At 44.5% G+C, this 18,757-nt stretch overlaps 1 protein-coding gene across 1 annotated transcript; it reads left to right on the top strand.

The window, feature by feature from the left end:
• The first annotated feature begins 1,204 nt into the window (after positions 1 to 1,204).
• KCNG4 (potassium voltage-gated channel modifier subfamily G member 4) lies at positions 1,205 to 16,739 on the top strand. The gene is made up of 3 exons (XM_026042394.1): positions 1,205 to 1,266; positions 1,363 to 2,162; positions 15,254 to 16,739. Exons 2-3 carry the CDS (start codon positions 1,413 to 1,415, stop codon positions 16,037 to 16,039), a joined length of 1,536 nt encoding a protein of 511 aa, XP_025898179.1. The 5' UTR covers positions 1,205 to 1,266; positions 1,363 to 1,412; the 3' UTR covers positions 16,040 to 16,739.
• Positions 16,740 to 18,757: the final 2,018 nt, after the last annotated feature.

The raw sequence follows: 18,757 nt of genomic DNA, 5'->3' as shown, positions 1-18,757 counted from the left end.
GTTTTGCTGGAATTTACTTAATACTAAACCTGATTAGTCGGAGCCTGTCCTTGTACTCCATGTTCTCACTCAGCTGSTGCCTGCTGCTCGCTGAATAGACGGAGGGATGCGGGAGAGATTATTTCTAAGCCCTTCCCCCTTCCCTCTCCCCTCCTCTTCCAGGACCACATTGACAGTCCCATGGGAAAAGAGAGGAGAGACAGGGAGAGGGCAGGATCCACCAGTCCTCACTCAGCAAATATCACCAGGAAGCCCCAGGAGTCCAGAAGAGGAGCTGCCACTTAAGACGCTGCCTGCTTTGCAAAAGATCTATTAGCACCGTATCTATTACGTGAACACATATGAATATTTTCCCCTTCCACAGAAGCAGGAAAGCAAGCGAGAAGAGGCTGCGATCTCCAGGCTGCTATTTGGATTTTCCATGTAATCAATACTGTAAAACATCCCCGGGTCCTCCTGCGGGAAGGAGAGCGGAGCAGCCTGCGGCATGTGCCCCTCACCTGCGGGCAAGGCGGGCGCCGGGCGGCAGCGCGTGGCCGGCTGGTGAGTAACTTTGGGCAACTTCCCTTGGGTTTTTGCAGCTCACCCACTTGGGGAGGGGGGGATAACTGTGAAGCTTTAGAAATCATGAGGAAAAAAAGGCTTTTGTTCATGATAGGAGGAAGGGGGAGGGTCTTTCAATTTCTCTCCCCTTGAACTGACAAAATACTTTGCTTTCTGTTCACGCACCGTACTATTCTCCTGRGTGGGCACTGGCTCATGTTCACTGTATTTTCTTAGTAGTTTGCAGCRTCGTGAGACTGGCTTGATAAAAACACTCATCATTTGCCCAGMGCTTTGCATCCTCAGAGCATTTCACAAACATCAGCTAGTTAATCCTCACAGCCCCCCTGCGAGGCAGGCGGGCAGCGAGAGGAGACSGCTGCGAACATCCCCGCTAAAGCAATTAGGAACCTCACAGCCAGCCGAGCCTCATAACTCCAGTACCTCTTGAGCAGCTTGATTGAGTTTGTGTGTGTTTAAGGGGCTACAGTACTAAGAGAGCTGGGACATTGCAGCGAAGTGGCAGTAGGCAGGATGGCTCTGTCCTTYGCAGGCTGATTTGCCGGTGCTCGACGCTTTGCGATGACTCCGAGCGAGGCTTTAGCTTCTCCCCGGGTCTCTGTGTTGCCAGACGACGAGTCGCCCTGCAAAGCAAACTGCCTTCCAGGCTGCAGATGCCAGGAAGGAGCCTAGAGGTGACTTTTGCTTACAGTCAGGCACTCGGTAATTTTGTCATTTAGGAAAGTAGCCCGAAACTCCCTTTCTCTTGCAATAACCTCTGCTGTGCTTTCTCTCCTTCCTGTATCTTTTGACTTGCAGATAACCCTGGTCTGATGCCCTTTCGGATGTCCCAGTGAGAACTCTYAGAGATGCCTATTCTCTCAGGAGGCAGCGACCAAGACTATAGTAATATTAGCTACAACTCTTGCAATTCTTTGAGCCATTTCTTTCCTGTGTCYGTCGAAACCCCTTCTGTCAAAGGGGTCCATTACCAAAGAGCCAGGAGGATTTTCCGTCCTGACCAAGTCTCCACAGTTGATCTAAAGACAGAGATCATGATAAACGTGGGAGGAATCAAATACCTRCTACCTTGGAGCACTTTAGATGAATTTCCCCTGACCAGACTGAGCAAACTAAAGTTTTGCAGCACCTACGAAGAGATTATACAGCTGTGTGATGACTACGATGAAGACACCCACGAGTTCTTCTTTGACAGGAACCCCAATGCTTTCGGGATGATCGTGAGCTTTCTGGCAGCAGGGAAGCTGATGCTCTTACGAGACACGTGTGCCTTGTCTTTCCAGGAGGAGCTGAGGTACTGGGGCATTGAGGAATCCAACCTGGAGAACTGCTGCTTCCGAAAACTCTTCCAAAAGCTGCAGGAGTTGGCTGAGATGCGCAAAGAGGAGCAGCTCCGCAAGAGCAAAGAAGCCGCGTGTGTTCTGGATGAGAAAACTAAATTTGGACAGTTTATGAACAGACTCAGAGATATGGTAGAAAATCCCCAGTCAGGACTTCCAGGCAAAGTCTTTGCTTGTCTCTCCATCCTCTTTGTGGCCACCACAGCTATAAGCCTTTGTGTTAGCACTATGCCCGACTTAAGAGCCGAAGAAGACAGGGTAAGTAAGTCCCTTTCTAACTAGTCTTACAACCTGCTTTAAATTTGCTACAGAATTGCAAGAAACTTGCCTGCCCTGTTGGGTATACCCAAAGAAATAAAGCTTAAAAGATAGATACAGAAAAGTCATAGAAATGATGTTCAAAATTGCTTCTGGTAATGAAATGGTCTATAGCAAGGAAAAAAAAAAAAGGAGGAATTTCTTTCAAAGTGATACTTAATTAAAAATAATGCTAATTAGGTGTTCTAGTAATCGTCAGCTAAAATATAGGAAAGACCTTCTGTACGGAGTAGATATTGCAGGTCTATAACAGAGCACTGCTTTTCCTTTGGAAGAGGCAGCACTTGGCAGTGGAAGTTATTGGATAACTTGCCAGCTCTGGGACTCTCCAGCTCTCCCCTCCTGCAATCTCCTGTTCCCTCCAGACAACTAAAGAACCATTTTCCCCCAAATCTTTATTTTTTAAAATACCTGGGTGTTTTTTTTTTTGTGATAATTCTGCCCTAGAATGACTATAGGTGTTTTCCCCCCCATCAATGTTACAGTTAAATAGTTGTGCAAAGATTAAAAGATGAGAAATACAAGACCTGTTTTGACAGAAAATGACACTTAAAGCTGAGCGTCCACAAAGATAATTTTATGTCGGCAGAATTCTGTACTTGCCCATTTATGCATTTTTTGTAGGACTAATGCCAAATACTAGCTGAAAATGAACCGCTAACTGCATATAAACCCTTTTCAAAGATATTATCCGCAGTAATTCAGGACAAATAGGTCAAGCCCGTATCATATACGAAGGATCCTTTCTGTAACATCATCGTATCACAATGTTTTAAAGACTTGTCATCCTAACGAGAGAGAGGAGGAAACTAATTCAAAGTTCTTCCAGATGAAATAAGGTCTGAATTAAGCACAGAACTTTAGCCTGATCTCCTTACAACTTCTCCAGTTCTTTGTAAACCACCCTTCCAAAAGTGTGGAAGAAGCTCTGCGTAAATATATCCCCTTTCCTAGTCCCTCCTCAGTGCCTTGGATATTGACAAATAAAACTGTTTTTGCATTTATGGTGCAGCATGATGTGCACAACGCAAAAATCTGGGTGCATTTTATTGCTCCAGCAGTGATTCCAAGCAGCACACGATGCAGCCGTGGTGAAGATGTGTCAGGATATTTGATGTCTTTCAATAAAACTAACGAGTGCACAGAAGACTGAAGTTTAAGACCATTCCGTCTTCCATTTAACCCCTTGAACATTAACTTTCATTTCTAAGGAAGGACATCACATTTCAGGAATAATTGTGTGGCTTTTAAAGTCTTTTACAACTACTATTATAGGAAGGAAAAACTGCTCCAATGCTTCAAAACTACTTCCAAGGAAGCTTTTTAAATACCGAGCATCCCTTTTGCATTAGCTAGATGTGCAAGCAGCACAAACTCTCCTTGAGGAAGTGCTTCCTAATAATTTTGCTTACTGAAGTAACCTTAGGTATTTTATCTTAAATTTCTTCCCACTGCAGGAAAAGCTTTTAGGAATATTTTTTTCAGGAGAAAAGGAGAATTACATAGCAGTTCAGAACTCAGCTTAATATAAAACGTTGTGTGCTTTAAAAATCATAAGCTATGTTGTAGAAAGGGAAGAAATTTCAGCCTTAAAAACATATCTGGTAACTGAATTGCAGCTGCTTCACAGTCCTTGGATATCTGTAGAACACAAATGACTGCCACTTAGAAATCTGCATACATTTCACTATAAAAACAAGCAAACTGGATTTAAACAAGCTCAAGATCAAGCACAAGCTTCAAGTGCAGAGGAGGGAATGAAGGATGAACTTGAGCAAGGGACCACATTAGTCCTAGCAGTAGAAGCGTTACATAATTTACACCTGCAGCACCAGCCTAATGCACTTTGTCATTGTGTCCCGGGAGCACAGAGCAGAGTATTGAAAATCCCATTTTTTGAGTCATTTAAAATTATGCCGGAGAAAGCCTAAGCAGACGGGCAAGACTGAATACTCATGGGCTGCAGAGAACGTGAASAGCAAAATATTTTCCATTTCCCAAACTTTTAGGCTGCAACACCTAAGATCTCCTCGCTGGGACCTCAAAAGAGCATTTTAGCCGGGCCTGACTGAAGAGCTCGTATGACTTAACCAGCACCAGCGAATCCGGGCTGTGCCTGACTCGCTCCGCACAGGTCCCGGCGAGATCCCRCTCTTGGCATCGCTGCCTAGCTCCCTGCTGTCGAGGCTGCCCTAGCCAGGAACAGGGAAGCTCCTTCCATTGCATCCCTGGCGCTTACCAGGAGCATCCTGYGACTCTACTAGGTAACCTGCATCAGAAGAGGCCCCAACGTGGGGTTTGTTTCACTCTGGGGTTGTAGATGGCTGCAGCTCCATGCAGGAATTGCCAGCAGCTCCCTCAAGGATCCATCTTCCTATATCACTACCACCGGAAAYCGAATTTAGTCATCCCGGAGCAGGAAGAAAACCAGCTTTGCCTCTGGTGGGTCTCCAGGCTCCTTTCTCCTCRTGCTCATAGCCCATTCTAGGCACAGCAGGCCAGGGAGCTCAGTTTTCTTGGAGATTCAGGGCTAGAGGAGCCTCCAGGACCTGCATCCGCCAAGGAGCATCTAGAGCTGGGGAGGAACCTGGCCCAGGGCAGGAGGAGGAACTCGCGACCATAAGAAATGCCAGAACGTCCCCTAGAAGATTTCACACAGCACCAAGAAATCTCCCCGCCAGGGATGTGACACAGGGAGAGGAGGGAGAGCAGTATTTGCAGGCAAGGGGCTCCCTCGGTCCGCGTAGAAAAGGGAAATCTGAATGGCAAAGATCCCTAAATGTTTCTTAGATGAAGGAGCTGGGATCAGCCCATTCAGGATCCATTCAGGATGAGGTCCAAGTTCCACCGCAGGGCTCCAAGAGGATCCCCACTCAGAGGGAAAGTCGCTGCTCGGCACATGTGGTGCAAAGGAAAAAGCTCCTCACACCATGGAAAGCCGGAACGAAACTGCCCCGGGTGGGGTTGGACGGGCGACCATCTGTTCTGAAGCACCCTCGGGATTTCCTTTGGGAAGAGTCCTTACAATTGGCATCCTCTGGAGCAATGGTTCAGCAGAAAGGACACAACAAGGTCTTTTCTTCAAGAGAGCCAAGCAAATTAAGATTAGGGGAAAATGAGGAAGAAAGCAAATCCTGATATTCCCTTTMCCTGCCCCTCAGCCCTAGCAAGGACCAAATGTTTCTCCTGGTGGGGCAGTCAAGTTAACCGAGTTCCCACCAAACCACATCCATGGGATTTCCCATCAGGGTCCTGCTTAAGGGAGACGGAAACGTCTGTCCCTCTCCTATCAAGCCCTGGTCAGAGCTGGTTACTATTAATGTTTGTGTCTGCTCTTTAACTGACCTTGAGCAGATTGTAATTGCTTTACATCCTGTACATAATCTAATGAAACATAACCAACATATGTTGCAACCAGTATTGTCAGGCCTCATGATCTTACTTTAAAACTGAGCACATCCATTTTTTAAAGCTCCAGTTCCCGGGGTCATTTGGATAAGACCAAATCAAACTCATTTCAAAAGAAACAGGTTTTTACCCTCTGATTGCACAGAGAATCCAGAGAACATGCACAAAAGAAAAACACCCAGTAGATACATAATATGCAGAATCTTCTTATTTTAATGATTTTGCATTCCACATCATAATTAGAGGACTTGGGTTTATTCAGTGTTAAATGTTGCTCATGCTGTCTGTGTCATACTGAAAACAGTCTATTTGGCTAGTCACTAGCAGAAGCTAGAAAAACATTTTTTAAAACGGTAGCTTTATCGCACTTTATAGGGGAAACAACAATTTAACGGTCCCTCTTCGAAGAGAAGCCAGATATTTGTTGCATCAGGATTACTATTTCCACAGCTTAAAGTGATAACTGCCAAAGTTCACCAGTTCAGCGAACTTTGACCAGTTCAGTAAGTTAAGGTTTGTTTGCAGGAGATGCATCCTTAGCATGCAACCTATAAATCCATTCCAAATTATAGCCTACCGCTCCAACCCTGCCCACGACCTGCAGATAGCGTTAACTATCTCTAGCCCATTTCCTAAAGGAAAACCTGAAAAACTCGGAGTAACTGGAGGAGATAACAGTCCATAAAAAAGTGTCCCTCAGAGGCACGTAAAGCCAGTCCTGCAGCTCACATTCTGCAAAGATAAGACATCAAAGTGTAATTTGGCCAAGCGGTAGAAGCAATCACCTTTGCTAAATTGGATATGACAGCCAGCCTTTGACAAGTACTGCTGGCTACCTTTTTTATAGCTCTTAAATAACAGGTCTAAATATTGATCAATTTTTTTTTTCCAGCTAGTTAGCCGGGGCAARGCGATTCCTGCTGAATAATGTCCATTTTGCTGAGTAGTTCAGAGGAGCAGTAATGAAGCAGGGCACATATCTGAAAAGCAGGAGCGTTTGACACTAACTCTGTGTTCAGACTTGCCTTCCAATATACGGCACAAATATATCACACACAGCGTGGCACAGAATGATATCTCCGACTACCAAGAGATTAATGAAGTTCTGACTTTCAGAAAGACTCCTAACAAATAGGCATATATGTATATGCCTGTCTACAAATATGTTGGTATAAACATATATATAACTTGAAATTACTTGGAAGAAAATAAAGCTGGATGTGCTTCGGTTTTATTGCAACTGCACAGTATATTTCTCTGGGTTCTTATCTGAATAATTACTGTGGACACTCACTTTCCTAACTCTTCTAGTATAATTCTGATCTCTTCTAACCATTTTGTTCAGAACTTAAAATACTGCAGTATTTTAAATTATGAAAATGTGTTTTACTGAAGCACCAAAAACCCTCCAATCTACTCAGTGCACACAGCACGGTAGAGCTCAGCTCTCTTATTTGCACTGTGTATTGAAATAAATTAATATAATCTGGAGGACGATAGAAGAAATAAGTATAAGTTAAGAAAAGCTTTGGCTGAGAAAAAGCAGAAACTGAAACACTCAAGTCTGGGACTTTCATATACACAGTTTTTTGCTTTATGGGACATGCCTATTTTGAGCTTTACATACAATACAGTAACATCCAATGCTCTGACCTTGAAACTGGGCTGTAACATTAAGACTCATTAATGGCAAACCGCTAGTAAAGGTTTTGCAGGGAGATCTAACCTGAGCATCTGCAAACGGAGGTGCATATTTCCACATTAAATCTAATTTGCAGACACTGCTGCAGTTTACAGTCCTTTGACCCTGCTCCATATAACCCAAGGGGAGGTGCTGCTGAACATCTGTGTCTCCACTTGCCCCTGCTGCTGCAGAGAATAATTTTCTTTTAAAAGAAAGAAGCCTGGACACTGTTTCGGTGGCTGAACGGATTCTGCATGGTTTTCAACTGCTGGTCCTGCCAGCGCAAGGTCCAGCGTTCAGAAAGCACAATTAGACATTATTAGTTTGCCTTATGCTCGCACCGCTTTGGCCTCAGCCCAGGRGCCCTGGGGCGCCTGGCTTTGCACGCTACCCCGAGGGGACACCCAGCTGCTGCCGCTGCCCCGCAAGGGGCACTCACTCRCTCGCAATTCCGTGTGCTAGCAAGTACGTCCTTTTCTGGCAACCAGGATTTCTTTTCCCCTCTTTGCTGCCCTCGAGTTTGTAATATTTAGAATGGGAAGAATTGTTGGGTTGACTTGTTCCACTCGAGTCATCTCAGAGGGTTCATCGGGGATGGTTGTTTTATAAAAACCTCCTTTGAAAAGACAGTTGTTTCCCCAGTGGCACTTTGGAACCACTGCTCCCTCTGAGTTCACAGCAATAATACATCAAATATTAAAAATAATCCACCACCCTTCTTTGCAAGCGCTTCACAATTCCTCTTCATACACAATAGAAATCTTGGAGTGCTTCAGTTTGCTGAAGTGTAAATCCAGAATCCGGTGCTCTGAATCTAGAGAGGTTTGGGCAGACAGTGTCTGCTTCTCAGGATCCCCACCTTGCACAGACACTCAGCACCCTACAGGAACAGGGAGTCTCTGCTCCAAGGAACGTGTAGTGCAGCCACAAGAGAAGCAGAAAAGAAACCAGAGCAAGAGCAACTGACTAGCAGCCAGAGTGGAAACCGAAGAACCTGCTCGAGTCCCAGATAAACCCGTTCCTTTGTGCYGTTCCCCACAGTTACAAACTCAAGTCCACTAAACTTCATATTGGAAAGAAAAAACATAAAAAGACAACACCTCTATCTCCCCAGTCAGACATTTCAGGGTCATTCCCCCACTTGGTTTAAACCGGTATCACTTCATGTGRCTGATTCTCACAGAAGTTGCAGAATAAGTACCTTAGCTTAAAACTTAATTGAAATATTTTTTACTTACATCTCTTCCCCAGAGGAGATAATATGTTGATACAGAGATAAAAAATTCCCTTTCTCCATGTTCTTTCTAATGTCCACATTAATACAAACTCAATATTAGTTTCAYTTCCCCAAATGAACTAAGTTATGTTCTAACTTAAATGTTACTAAATTAGTAACATTTCCCCAAACTAAGTTGTAGCTATTGTTTTCACAAGGCCAGATTTCTTTTCCCTGAAGCAAAGCGAGTGGGAGATGGAGGTGTGATCAGAATAGGCAGCACTCCTCTAAAAAGCCCTTAATTCTCTAAATCAGGGTCCCGCCTCCCTCCTGGTAGGCAGTAAACCTTTCCCTTTTATTACATCGGGCCTGTAGCCATAAATCCAATAATGSTGTGATCCATAACGAGGGGTTTTCAAGTTCTCCCTGAGCGTCTCCATGCCACATCCCACCGCTCCGTGTGGGGAGGAACATGTTCGGCCCCAGCCACCAACTGTCCTGAAAGGGACATCTCCTGTGCAGCTGCTCCTCCCTGCTATGGACTGGGAGGAGGAGATCCCAAGGGTCGGTTTGGAATCGCAGCTTCCTGCGGGAAGGTCTTGCTCTGCCTCTTCTCCAGCCTCCCTGCTCTCTTGTCTTCCTGAGTCACTTTGCCGACCCACTATCTTGGACTCATGAGAAGGCTGCAGCAGGAACTGACGGTGATTTTTTCTCGCAGTTTGCTTGTATTTTATCCCACAGAGGGAATTCGTTGGAGAAGCTATAGGCTAGGATGCTCACCCTAGATTTAAGCTTCAGCAGTGCACAAGACAGGAAAACAACATCCCGTCCAAGAAGCAAGTCAACTGGGAAAGGAAACTTTTKGGGAGAGCTTTATTCCTAATTCCTCCATGCTCCAGGCGGTAGAACATTTTTTATCCGAGTGGACCAAGAGGCCCAGCCTTGCTGGGATAAGCCTCCTGAGCATGCACTGCCCAGCGGGCAGCGGCACAAGCAGGAGGAGGCAGGTTCTACTCCTCTTTAATAGCCAGTAGTCACAAAACAAAACGATCCCATCTGCTGGCATCGCTGTGGACACTGGCCTCAGGCCAAACACAACTGTGTATGGATCTGTGAAAAGGATCTGAGCAGTAGCAGATGCTATTTGCCTATACCAAGTAAAATCTGGATGTGCCAGGGAAAGTCTAGTGGATGTTAGTTTTGACCTTGCATCAACTACGCATGCAAGCCCAGAGGTTCTGGTTGCCCAAATGGTATTTTAGCAGCCTCTGCTTCATTTGCAGCGTGCAAGGCAGGTCTGGCTCCTGCTGTTCAGAGGCTCCTTTAGGACTCCAAAGGGAGCCTGAACCAAAARGAGACAAACATATTGGTGGAGTGTCCTTCCTGCTTCGTTCAGAGTGCCTTGTGAAACTGGGTGACTTCCCACCAGAACAGCCTTTACTCAGGAGCAATCACTTGGACACCTAGAGTGGATCTAGCTGGAAAGAGCTTACAGGTCCTTGCTGTCCTCTCTCTTTTGCCTGAAGACTGAGTGCTGGCTGGTTTTCCAAAATATGCCCCTGGGAATGACAGCGTTTGCATACCCAGCTCCTGCTGAGTTCAAGGACTTTTACCAACACTGCTCCACAAATAACACAACTTGCCTTTCTTGTACAGACACTATATGAATAGGCTGTTTCAGGGCCATCTCATGGCACAGCAACATACACATATATTGCTAATGTGTAAATTTTCACTCCACAGCTTAGAAAACACTGCTTTTTGTAGCGATGGATATGACTCAGAAATAAACCGTATATTGATCTAGCAAAGGATATTAGCAAAGTATTATATAATCATCAATGCATCTTTGGACCTTTAATTAGGAAAGAGAGGAACTTACACAAGAAATAACTTAAAAGTCACCACTATAAACAGTGTTCCAAGGCAAACATAAAAACCAGATTGTGAGGAATGCTGCAGATTCACCTTTTCCACAMTTTAGGCTCCACCCTATTTATATACTTGTGTAAAATCCCAATTTCCACACCACGGAAGACAGGCTCATGCTGCTGCCAATGAACTTTCAAGGAGACTCTGTAAGACCAAGGGCAGAAAATTGGCACCGCAGCTGCTGCAGCAGATCAGCAGCACTGCACGCCTAATGCTATGGGCACAACAGGACAGTTCCCCATCTTTCCCCAGATTAAAAGCAACTTTGCATGCCTCTGATGTTTTGGGACAGTTTCAATTTCTTTTTAGCCCTTCAGAAAACACAAAAGGGGTATTTGGTTGGGTAGTTTTTGTTAAATATATTTTGTTAAAAATACATAAAAAGCATCAGTAATGTGACGTGAAGTGCCTGTGTCCACAGCGGGGAGCAGGAGGGGATATAACACCCTTCTTCAGAAAAGGGCCAAGCCCTGCCAGGCTGGCGGGCAGCCAGCTATTCCTTAGCCATCAAAACTGTGCCACCCATTTCCATGGTGCTCTACAAAGGATTAGAGAGATCTGCTCCAGTCGATAGCAATGAGGCAACCCAGGGCAAAATCAYGCTCCAAATTTAGGAAAAATGCCCTTTGTATCAATGCACAACAGGGCTTTCACCCTTGAACTGCTAACAATCCAGACAGACTCACGTTCAAATATTCAGAAGCCCCAGGTTATACTCTAAGATGGTTGTACTGCAGCGGGCATTGTGCAAAATATAAATGCTTACTTTTAGTTTGCTTCCACATTGAGTTTTAGAACACCTTACAAAAGCCTAAAGGGCAAATTTCCAAAGGGGCTCAGGGAAAAAGTCTTCAGACGTAGGAAGTTACTTGGCAGATGAGGAGATGATGGTTCAGAGCAGGTTTATCGTAGCAAATTGCAATTATAAATATTTGAGAGAGSAACCAAATGGGCTACAAACGGTCAGCACAGAAACAGACTCTGAAGCTGTAAGGGCTGTTCCTTGCTGTTCTCATCCAGTTATGTACAAATGAGTTCTAGATAAGGAGAAAAATTATTAGTATGAATAGGTAACAAGCTATGCTGCCTCTGAAAACAGAGGTGGATAGATAAATTATATATATTTTCCCCAAGGGAAATACTGATTCAGTCTCCATAGACATTGCTGTAATTATTGATACATGCAAAAATATTTTTGCAGTGGATCAGATTTATGTCCCTTGGAAAATGGGATAGTGCAGCATAATTCGGAGATCTGGTTTTGTTTATTACCCTAGATGTCATTACGTTTTAACTAATATTTCATGGTAAGGCAGGAGGGCACTGGGCCAGGAGATGCATCTTATTTATCTTACAAGCTGTGTGCATCTCCTTAATCCTTTCAGTTGGAGCTTGCAGATAGTGAGCTCTAAACTCACACAGGGGTTTTAAGGCTCAGACTCCCCTGGCGCACRTTACCCAGGCTGGTCGTGGTCTCAGCAATGCTGGAATCATGAACAGAATCACACACAGTCCCAGAACAGCTGAGGCTGGATGGGACCTGTGGAGTTCACCTAGCCAACCCCACTGCTCAAGCAGGGACACCCAGAGCAGGTTGCCCAGGATTGTGTCTGGGTGACTTTTGGATATCTCCAAACACTGTCCACAACATCTCTGGACGTGTTCCAGGGCTCCGCCACCTTCACACTAAAGAAGTTTTTCCTCAAACTCAAATAGAGCTTTTTTGTTTCACTTTGTGCCCGTTGCCTCTTAACTTGTCACTGAACATCACTGAAATGCAAGAACTCAGCAGATCAACTAACTAATGACCCTTCCAAAATGAGAGTTAAGGGGCATCAAAACAAAGGAGCAGGAACTCAGCCCAAAACAAATGAAAATGATGTGAGCCCTTACAATGGAAAGTGAGGAAAGGGAAGCTGGAACTGCTTATTAACTGCTGCTACAGAGCTTGGGAACAGCCACTTCACTGCTTTGACATGGTTTATGAATTTAGAAAAATCACTTAATATTTCAGCCATCAGGCTCAGTATATATCTTTTTATACACAAATTAGTGGCTCCTCTGCTACTCCCCCCACAGGTAACATCAATAGCAGGTAGTTGTTTTATTATCTTTATATCACACCTTGTGGAGTTTCAGCCAGACACAAGCTCCATAAATCCCAATAAATTCTAGCATTGTTGCAAAGTCTGCAGGATGAATCAGGTATAAAGAATCAGCGGAGCTCACATGAGCTCAGCTCTAATTGCTCTCCCAGGAGAGCCGATAACATCTTGAGTACTGATGGCCACCGCAACAGATATAAAATACGTCAAGAATTTTGCTAAAAATCCATCCCCTGAAGTATTTTGTGGCCAGGTTTCTGCAAGACCTGATCACCTCCTCATGTTCAGTCAATATTATATTTGCTTAGCATTACACCATGATATTTTGGCTGCAAAAATACCCTCAGGAGGTGAAGGAATTCGGGGACAAACTGGACTCAAAGGTCTAAGAAAAGCTCAGAACTCTGCTTTAGTTACTGGCAGGACTGAGAAAGGGTTTGTTTTGGTAGCTATCGATTGCTGGAACTTCCCAAACGTGTTTGCTTTGATAGGCAAGGGAAAAGATATCTAAGCCCCCCGTGGCACAGAAACTGCTTATTGATTCTTTATGCAAAACAGCTTTCACAGATCAGAGTGTTTGGCCTAAAATTGCACTGTCAGCATCTGATCCTCAGGACTCCCAGGACRGCACCTTAGACTACTCCCCTCTGGATCATCCCTAGCCATCCTTCATTAGGAAACTGAAAGTAAAGGAGCTGGCATCTGATGACAAGCTGATGAAATCAATGAACATACTCTCATTAACTCCTAAAGCACCGGRTTTTTACACTCATTTTCCAGATGTTCATGACAAATAAGCAGGAAGAAAGAGAGGCTTGGAAGTTTCCAACAGATCTCRTATACGAGTTGCCTAAATACGAGACAGAATGAAATATCCCCGCTGTGAGATAAGCTGGCTGTGCTATTCCTAGGGCCCAGGTGGGCTCTGTCCTCCTGCAGGGCTGCATGGAAGAACCCCCTGACTCTGGGACGAGCAGGGCTGGCTTCTGCTGCATGCCTGAAGCAAACATATCCTTCTTCCCTCTCTCATCAGAAAAAAAAAATGAAGCACAGAAATGCACTCCATGAGTCAGAGACAGAAATCATGACAGTCTCACTCCTTTGTTTGCTGTAGGAAAAATAAAGGAGACTGTGGTTTGAATCTTGCAGTGTTCCTAAAATGTCTTTTGTAAGTATATGGSAAAGAAGATATACCAATGGAGAACTCGCTGCCTTTTCCACCTGCACCCACCTGTGCACATCTGGGAGATCAAACACCCAGCAACACTCCTGAAAAGCTTGAACTGAAAAATGCTATTCTGAAAAAATGAAATATGCCTTTGGGAAGCTGCATGTGCAGCTTGCTTTCTCCAAATACACAGCTTTGCATAAGGATTAGTGAGGAAAAGGAAAGAAACCCTCCCAAATCAGTCTTTACAAGGAAGTTATACCTTGGAAATTCATACTCAATTGAAAAGAGAATTTAKATCTTAATGGTTAAAATTCCTAACAAATAAAATTGCTTATTTTTGTATTTTCAAAAAAAAAAAAGAAGAATTGTGAAAGCAACAAGATAATCTAAGAGCAACATCACCCTCAAAAGTTTTTACTGCAGAATTGGTCATGAACATATAAAAGTAAATGAAATAGCAAGTGTACTAGAAATTCAGTCCGGTTAAACAAAACAAAACACATCTTCACAAAAATAATGAATAATGCATAGGATACATCACTAGAGGGATCACAGGCAGGTAGAGTCSAGAACAACTCAGAAAAAGTGAACGCTGGAAAAAGGCGACTGCTGATGGCAGCGATCCTGCCAAGCCAAGTCAGCAGCTCGGCGAGGCCGCRACGCCAACTGCAGCCGTAACCTCGTCCTTCCCGTGCAGCTCTAGCAGGGCGAGGCTTCGCTCCCTTTTGAGATGTTTGCTTTTTAAGAGACAAGTTACGATTGCAACGGCRTGCATTGAAGAAAGGGGAAAAATCCCCAAAGGGTGCCACAGAGCTGGAGCTCTCGGGGYGAGGGATGAGCCAGAACCCCCAGGGCTGGGATCTGTCATGATTTCACCTTCGGAGGCAGCCGCAGGGAGCCACCGACTGCAGCCCAGGACAACTGCAGAGCTGCACGATACAAACACTGCTCGAATAAAAACATTTGGTCTCCTGAGARCATCAGTAATTCAATCACAAGGGACACTCAAGAACAGTATCGYTTAACCCCTGCACTGCATCATGAACACCAGCAGCAGGTTTAATTAGTAGCAGATATATGTATTTTCATGCTGTACTTAATAACCATTGCTTGYGAAATTTGGCTGAGAATGGATAATACTGCATCAGGAACAGTTTTCCAGCCTCATTTGAGATCCAGGCTATCAGGAAAGATGCATTCAGCAGCCTTTACTTTGTTGCGGACTTTACCAAAACCCCTTGCAAGAACCAAGGGTCTGCAGTTACTCCAGAGTAACACACAGCTGCTCAGCTCCCCTGCCACCAGCTCAGGTTCTGCCCGAGTTCCTGTGGTTGCACATTTCATGCACCTATTACCTTGTATAGGTTATTTAAAAAGAACTGCCCTATGATCACACCTGCTAGCTAGAACTTGTTTATTTCTGATATTTGGTGACACAAATAGACATGTTTCCTCTAATGTTTTTGGATGTCGTTTCACAGACTGTTATTTAATTCTCTTTTTGTTTCGTGTCAGGGCGAGTGTTCCCAGAAGTGCTATTACATCTTCGTCATAGAGACCATCTGCGTGGCGTGGTTCTCCCTGGAATTCTGCCTCCGATTCATTCAGGCAAGGAGCAAGTGTCAGTTCTTCAAAGGGCCCCTGAACATCATTGACTTCTTGGCTATTTCGCCCTATTACGTCTCCCTCATCCTGACAGACGATGACTCAAGCAAGGAGGTGGAGAGGTCAAGCAGCAATACGTACTTGGAGAAGGTGGGTTTGGTGCTACGGGTTCTACGTGCCTTGAGGATCTTGTATGTGATGCGCCTTGCCCGGCACTCCTTGGGCTTGCAGACGTTGGGCCTCACAGTCCGGAGGTGCACGCGGGAATTCGGGCTGCTTTTGCTCTTCTTGTGCGTGGCCGTCACCTTGTTTTCTCCCTTGGTCTATCTTGCTGAGAATGAATCTGGGAAGGTGCTTGAATTCACAAGCATCCCTGCCTCGTACTGGTGGGCTATCATTTCCATGACCACGGTGGGCTATGGAGACATGGTACCGCGGAGCGTTCCGGGGCAGATGGTGGCTCTGAGCAGCATCCTCAGCGGGATTCTCATCATGTCGTTTCCCGCCACATCCATATTCCACACCTTCTCCCATTCCTACTCCGAGCTGAGAAAGGAGCACGAACGATTGCAGTCTCGGATGAACAGAACAAAAAATGCCAACCAAACTGGAGAAAGTGACACCTTCAATGAGACCGACAGTCTGACCCTGGAGGAGCCAGTATCTCCCATCAAATACATCTACACGGGGAACTAAACCTTGCTGGAAACCCTTCCCGGGAATAGGAAAATACACATGTCTGTCAGTGTAACAAAACAAAGCAACACTGTATGTTATGATGCAATTTTTCCTCCTCATATACATAGGTATAAGAAGGGCAGTCAAGCCAACCCAGGTGGCTCCAACACATTGTTATGCAGTTGGAGATTGAGAATATCAAAAGCCAGAGTTTATTCAACAGCAAATACTCATTCTTCGCTATGACTAATGTTACTACTCAACTCTCTCTCTGCCAGTCATGTATCTTGCTGAATACCCAATACGGAATGAGTAACAACCAACATAGCTTCTGATGGCACAAATACACTTGTTATTTTATTTGCCTTGGGGCTTTCAATGCTCTTTGCAATTAACACCTTGAGTCAAGCATTAGAGTGGGTTCCTTCAGGCCTATGCACCAGTGTGTTTTTTACAATGCTCATAACCAGGCATACAGAAAGCTCTTCAGTACAAATATGCATCCTATATCTAAAGCCACTAAAAAGCTTAAAATATAAGCACTATGTGTGAAAGCTTTCAGAGTTTGCCTGCCGTCAGATGGCCGGTCTATAAATAACAAATTGCACTGCTGTTGTAAATTACTACATAGTGCTTGCAAGAGAATTTGCTTGAAAGGCAGTTGCAGTCTGCCCACTGTAAACATTTCATACTAGATAGAAAAAGTTTTAAAATTTGTTTTTCATATACTTGTTCAAATAATAAAGAATAAAAACCAAAAACTTCGTGAATATATAAAAGAGTTGGTGTTATTTTGTCTACTGAATTGTGATGGCTTCTCTGGAAGAAAGTTTTTAAAAAATAAAGTTTTTGAAATTGGTTTGGTGATTCCTAAGTATCCAAAGGTATAAACAGTAACTGCAAACAATTTCCAGAGAAACAGTGGGACCAACTTCCTTAGCAGAGTGAAAGACACCCGCTTTGCAACATCTTCATCTAGCCGGAAGAAAAAAATACAGGCAAAKATAGCAATACTGCTCCATGGGATAGTCTAGATGCTCGCTTTGAATTCTACCTTATTGCTGCTGTGAATGAAGTTAGTGCAAATCAGTGGATATGAAGACACAAAGYGCAAACCTCTGCAAACATCTGTGGGTTTAGAGGCTGTGTCAGCTCAGGAAGTCTGACGGCGCCGACACCCCTCGGCTTTGCGCGAGCCCAGAGTTACACAACCGCGCGCGGGCCGCCGGGAGCTGCGGCGCGTGGGCGCTATCCTCACCGCACCTCGGCGCTTAAGGAGGGAAAAGCACAGTTGGCGGCACCGCTTGGAGCACGTGACTCGAATTCATCTCTTGGAATTATCTTGCCATTGACCCTATGACCGAAAGCAGAAACTGCAGCAGTTTAGAGGGGATGTTCCAAAACAATTGGAGCAAGTGCACACAAGACGACGGGCATTTATAGCTATACCACAGAAAGAAATTTCTGCCCGGCTTTATCCGCTGATCCATCTGGTCGGCATCTGATCTTTTTCTTTGTTTGCTTTTTCTTTATTTTTTTCCCCGCTCCAATTAGCTTTTTTTTTTTTTTTTTAAAGCAGCAATTCTCTACAGCAGGATTACTCAGACAGTAAAGCAGAAAAAAAATATCTTATCCTGATCAGAACTATTAGTGAATTTTGCCCAGCCTCTCTGGACTCTTATGCAAGCGATCAGAAATTCTTTGGAAAATTCTCAATGCTTCTCTGAAAAGCCCTGTATTTTTTTGCTGCTTCTCCAGTTTCTCAGGAATAACCTCTCCGGCTGGCAGAGCTGCTTGATCTGAACTGAGCAATCCCTGCTGGAGTTAAGTACCCTGTGCAGAACAGCTGCATCCTTGAAAGACTTCTCACCCCTGAAGCACTGACACTCTTTGAAAACGCACACAATTAAATAGTATAATTGATTTGCCTTTTTTTTTTTAATTAACAGTTTTCTTGCTAGTTCAGGGATTAGTTCAACATGGTCGCACACAAAATCAGCCCATCCACACTGCTCTAAAAATGTAAATAGCTGGAAAGATGGAGAGCTTTTGTGCCTGAGCACTTAGCTTAATGCCCAAGAGGTGGCTGATGCAGATGGGGTTGTGGGCTTAACATGCACCCAAGCCTGGGCAAAGCCTTCCAGGGCAAGAAGGTGCTGCAGTACTGAAGCAAAACAACCCCAAAAGTTTGCAGTGTTTAACAGTGAAGTGTTTCTGCCCGAATCAGGACCATAACATATATTCCCATTTCTAACTGAATCTCTTCCTATAGCAGGGTTGGGGCTGCACCAGCTTTCATAGAAGTCATCCTTCATGATTCATTCTGTTGTTAAAAAATGGGAAAAATATGTTGAGAAGAACATTTAGTTCCCATGCAACTCAGCTGATAACAGATTCAGAACAAGCGGTTACAATTAGCTGATATTGCTGATGCCAAGTACATATCATTTCAGAACCAGACTTAATTAAAAGAGCAGTTGAGGTGCCTGGCATGCAGCCTTCCTTACTTGAAAGCCTTTTTTTCCCCAAATCTAAAACCTAGAAGGAGCAAGGGAAGAACATACCTCATCCTAACAGGACCCACATTGCTCAGCTCTTGCTGATGCATTTTGGCCTTTTTGAGGCCCGTGACTGGTACCCTGATACAGCAACATCCCTATCACATTGGGAAGGGCCCCACAAAACACCCCACTCTGCTGCTTTTTTGGGKAGACAACCTGCTCTGCAACCCAGCTC

This window comes from Nothoprocta perdicaria, unplaced genomic scaffold (genome assembly GCF_003342845.1).
Source record: "Nothoprocta perdicaria isolate Ctin4 unplaced genomic scaffold, notPer1 scaffold_30, whole genome shotgun sequence".
Lineage (NCBI taxonomy): Eukaryota > Metazoa > Chordata > Aves > Tinamiformes > Tinamidae > Nothoprocta > Nothoprocta perdicaria.
The sequence above is the reverse complement of the archived record's forward strand: the minus strand, read 5'-3'. Positions and strand labels throughout refer to the sequence as shown.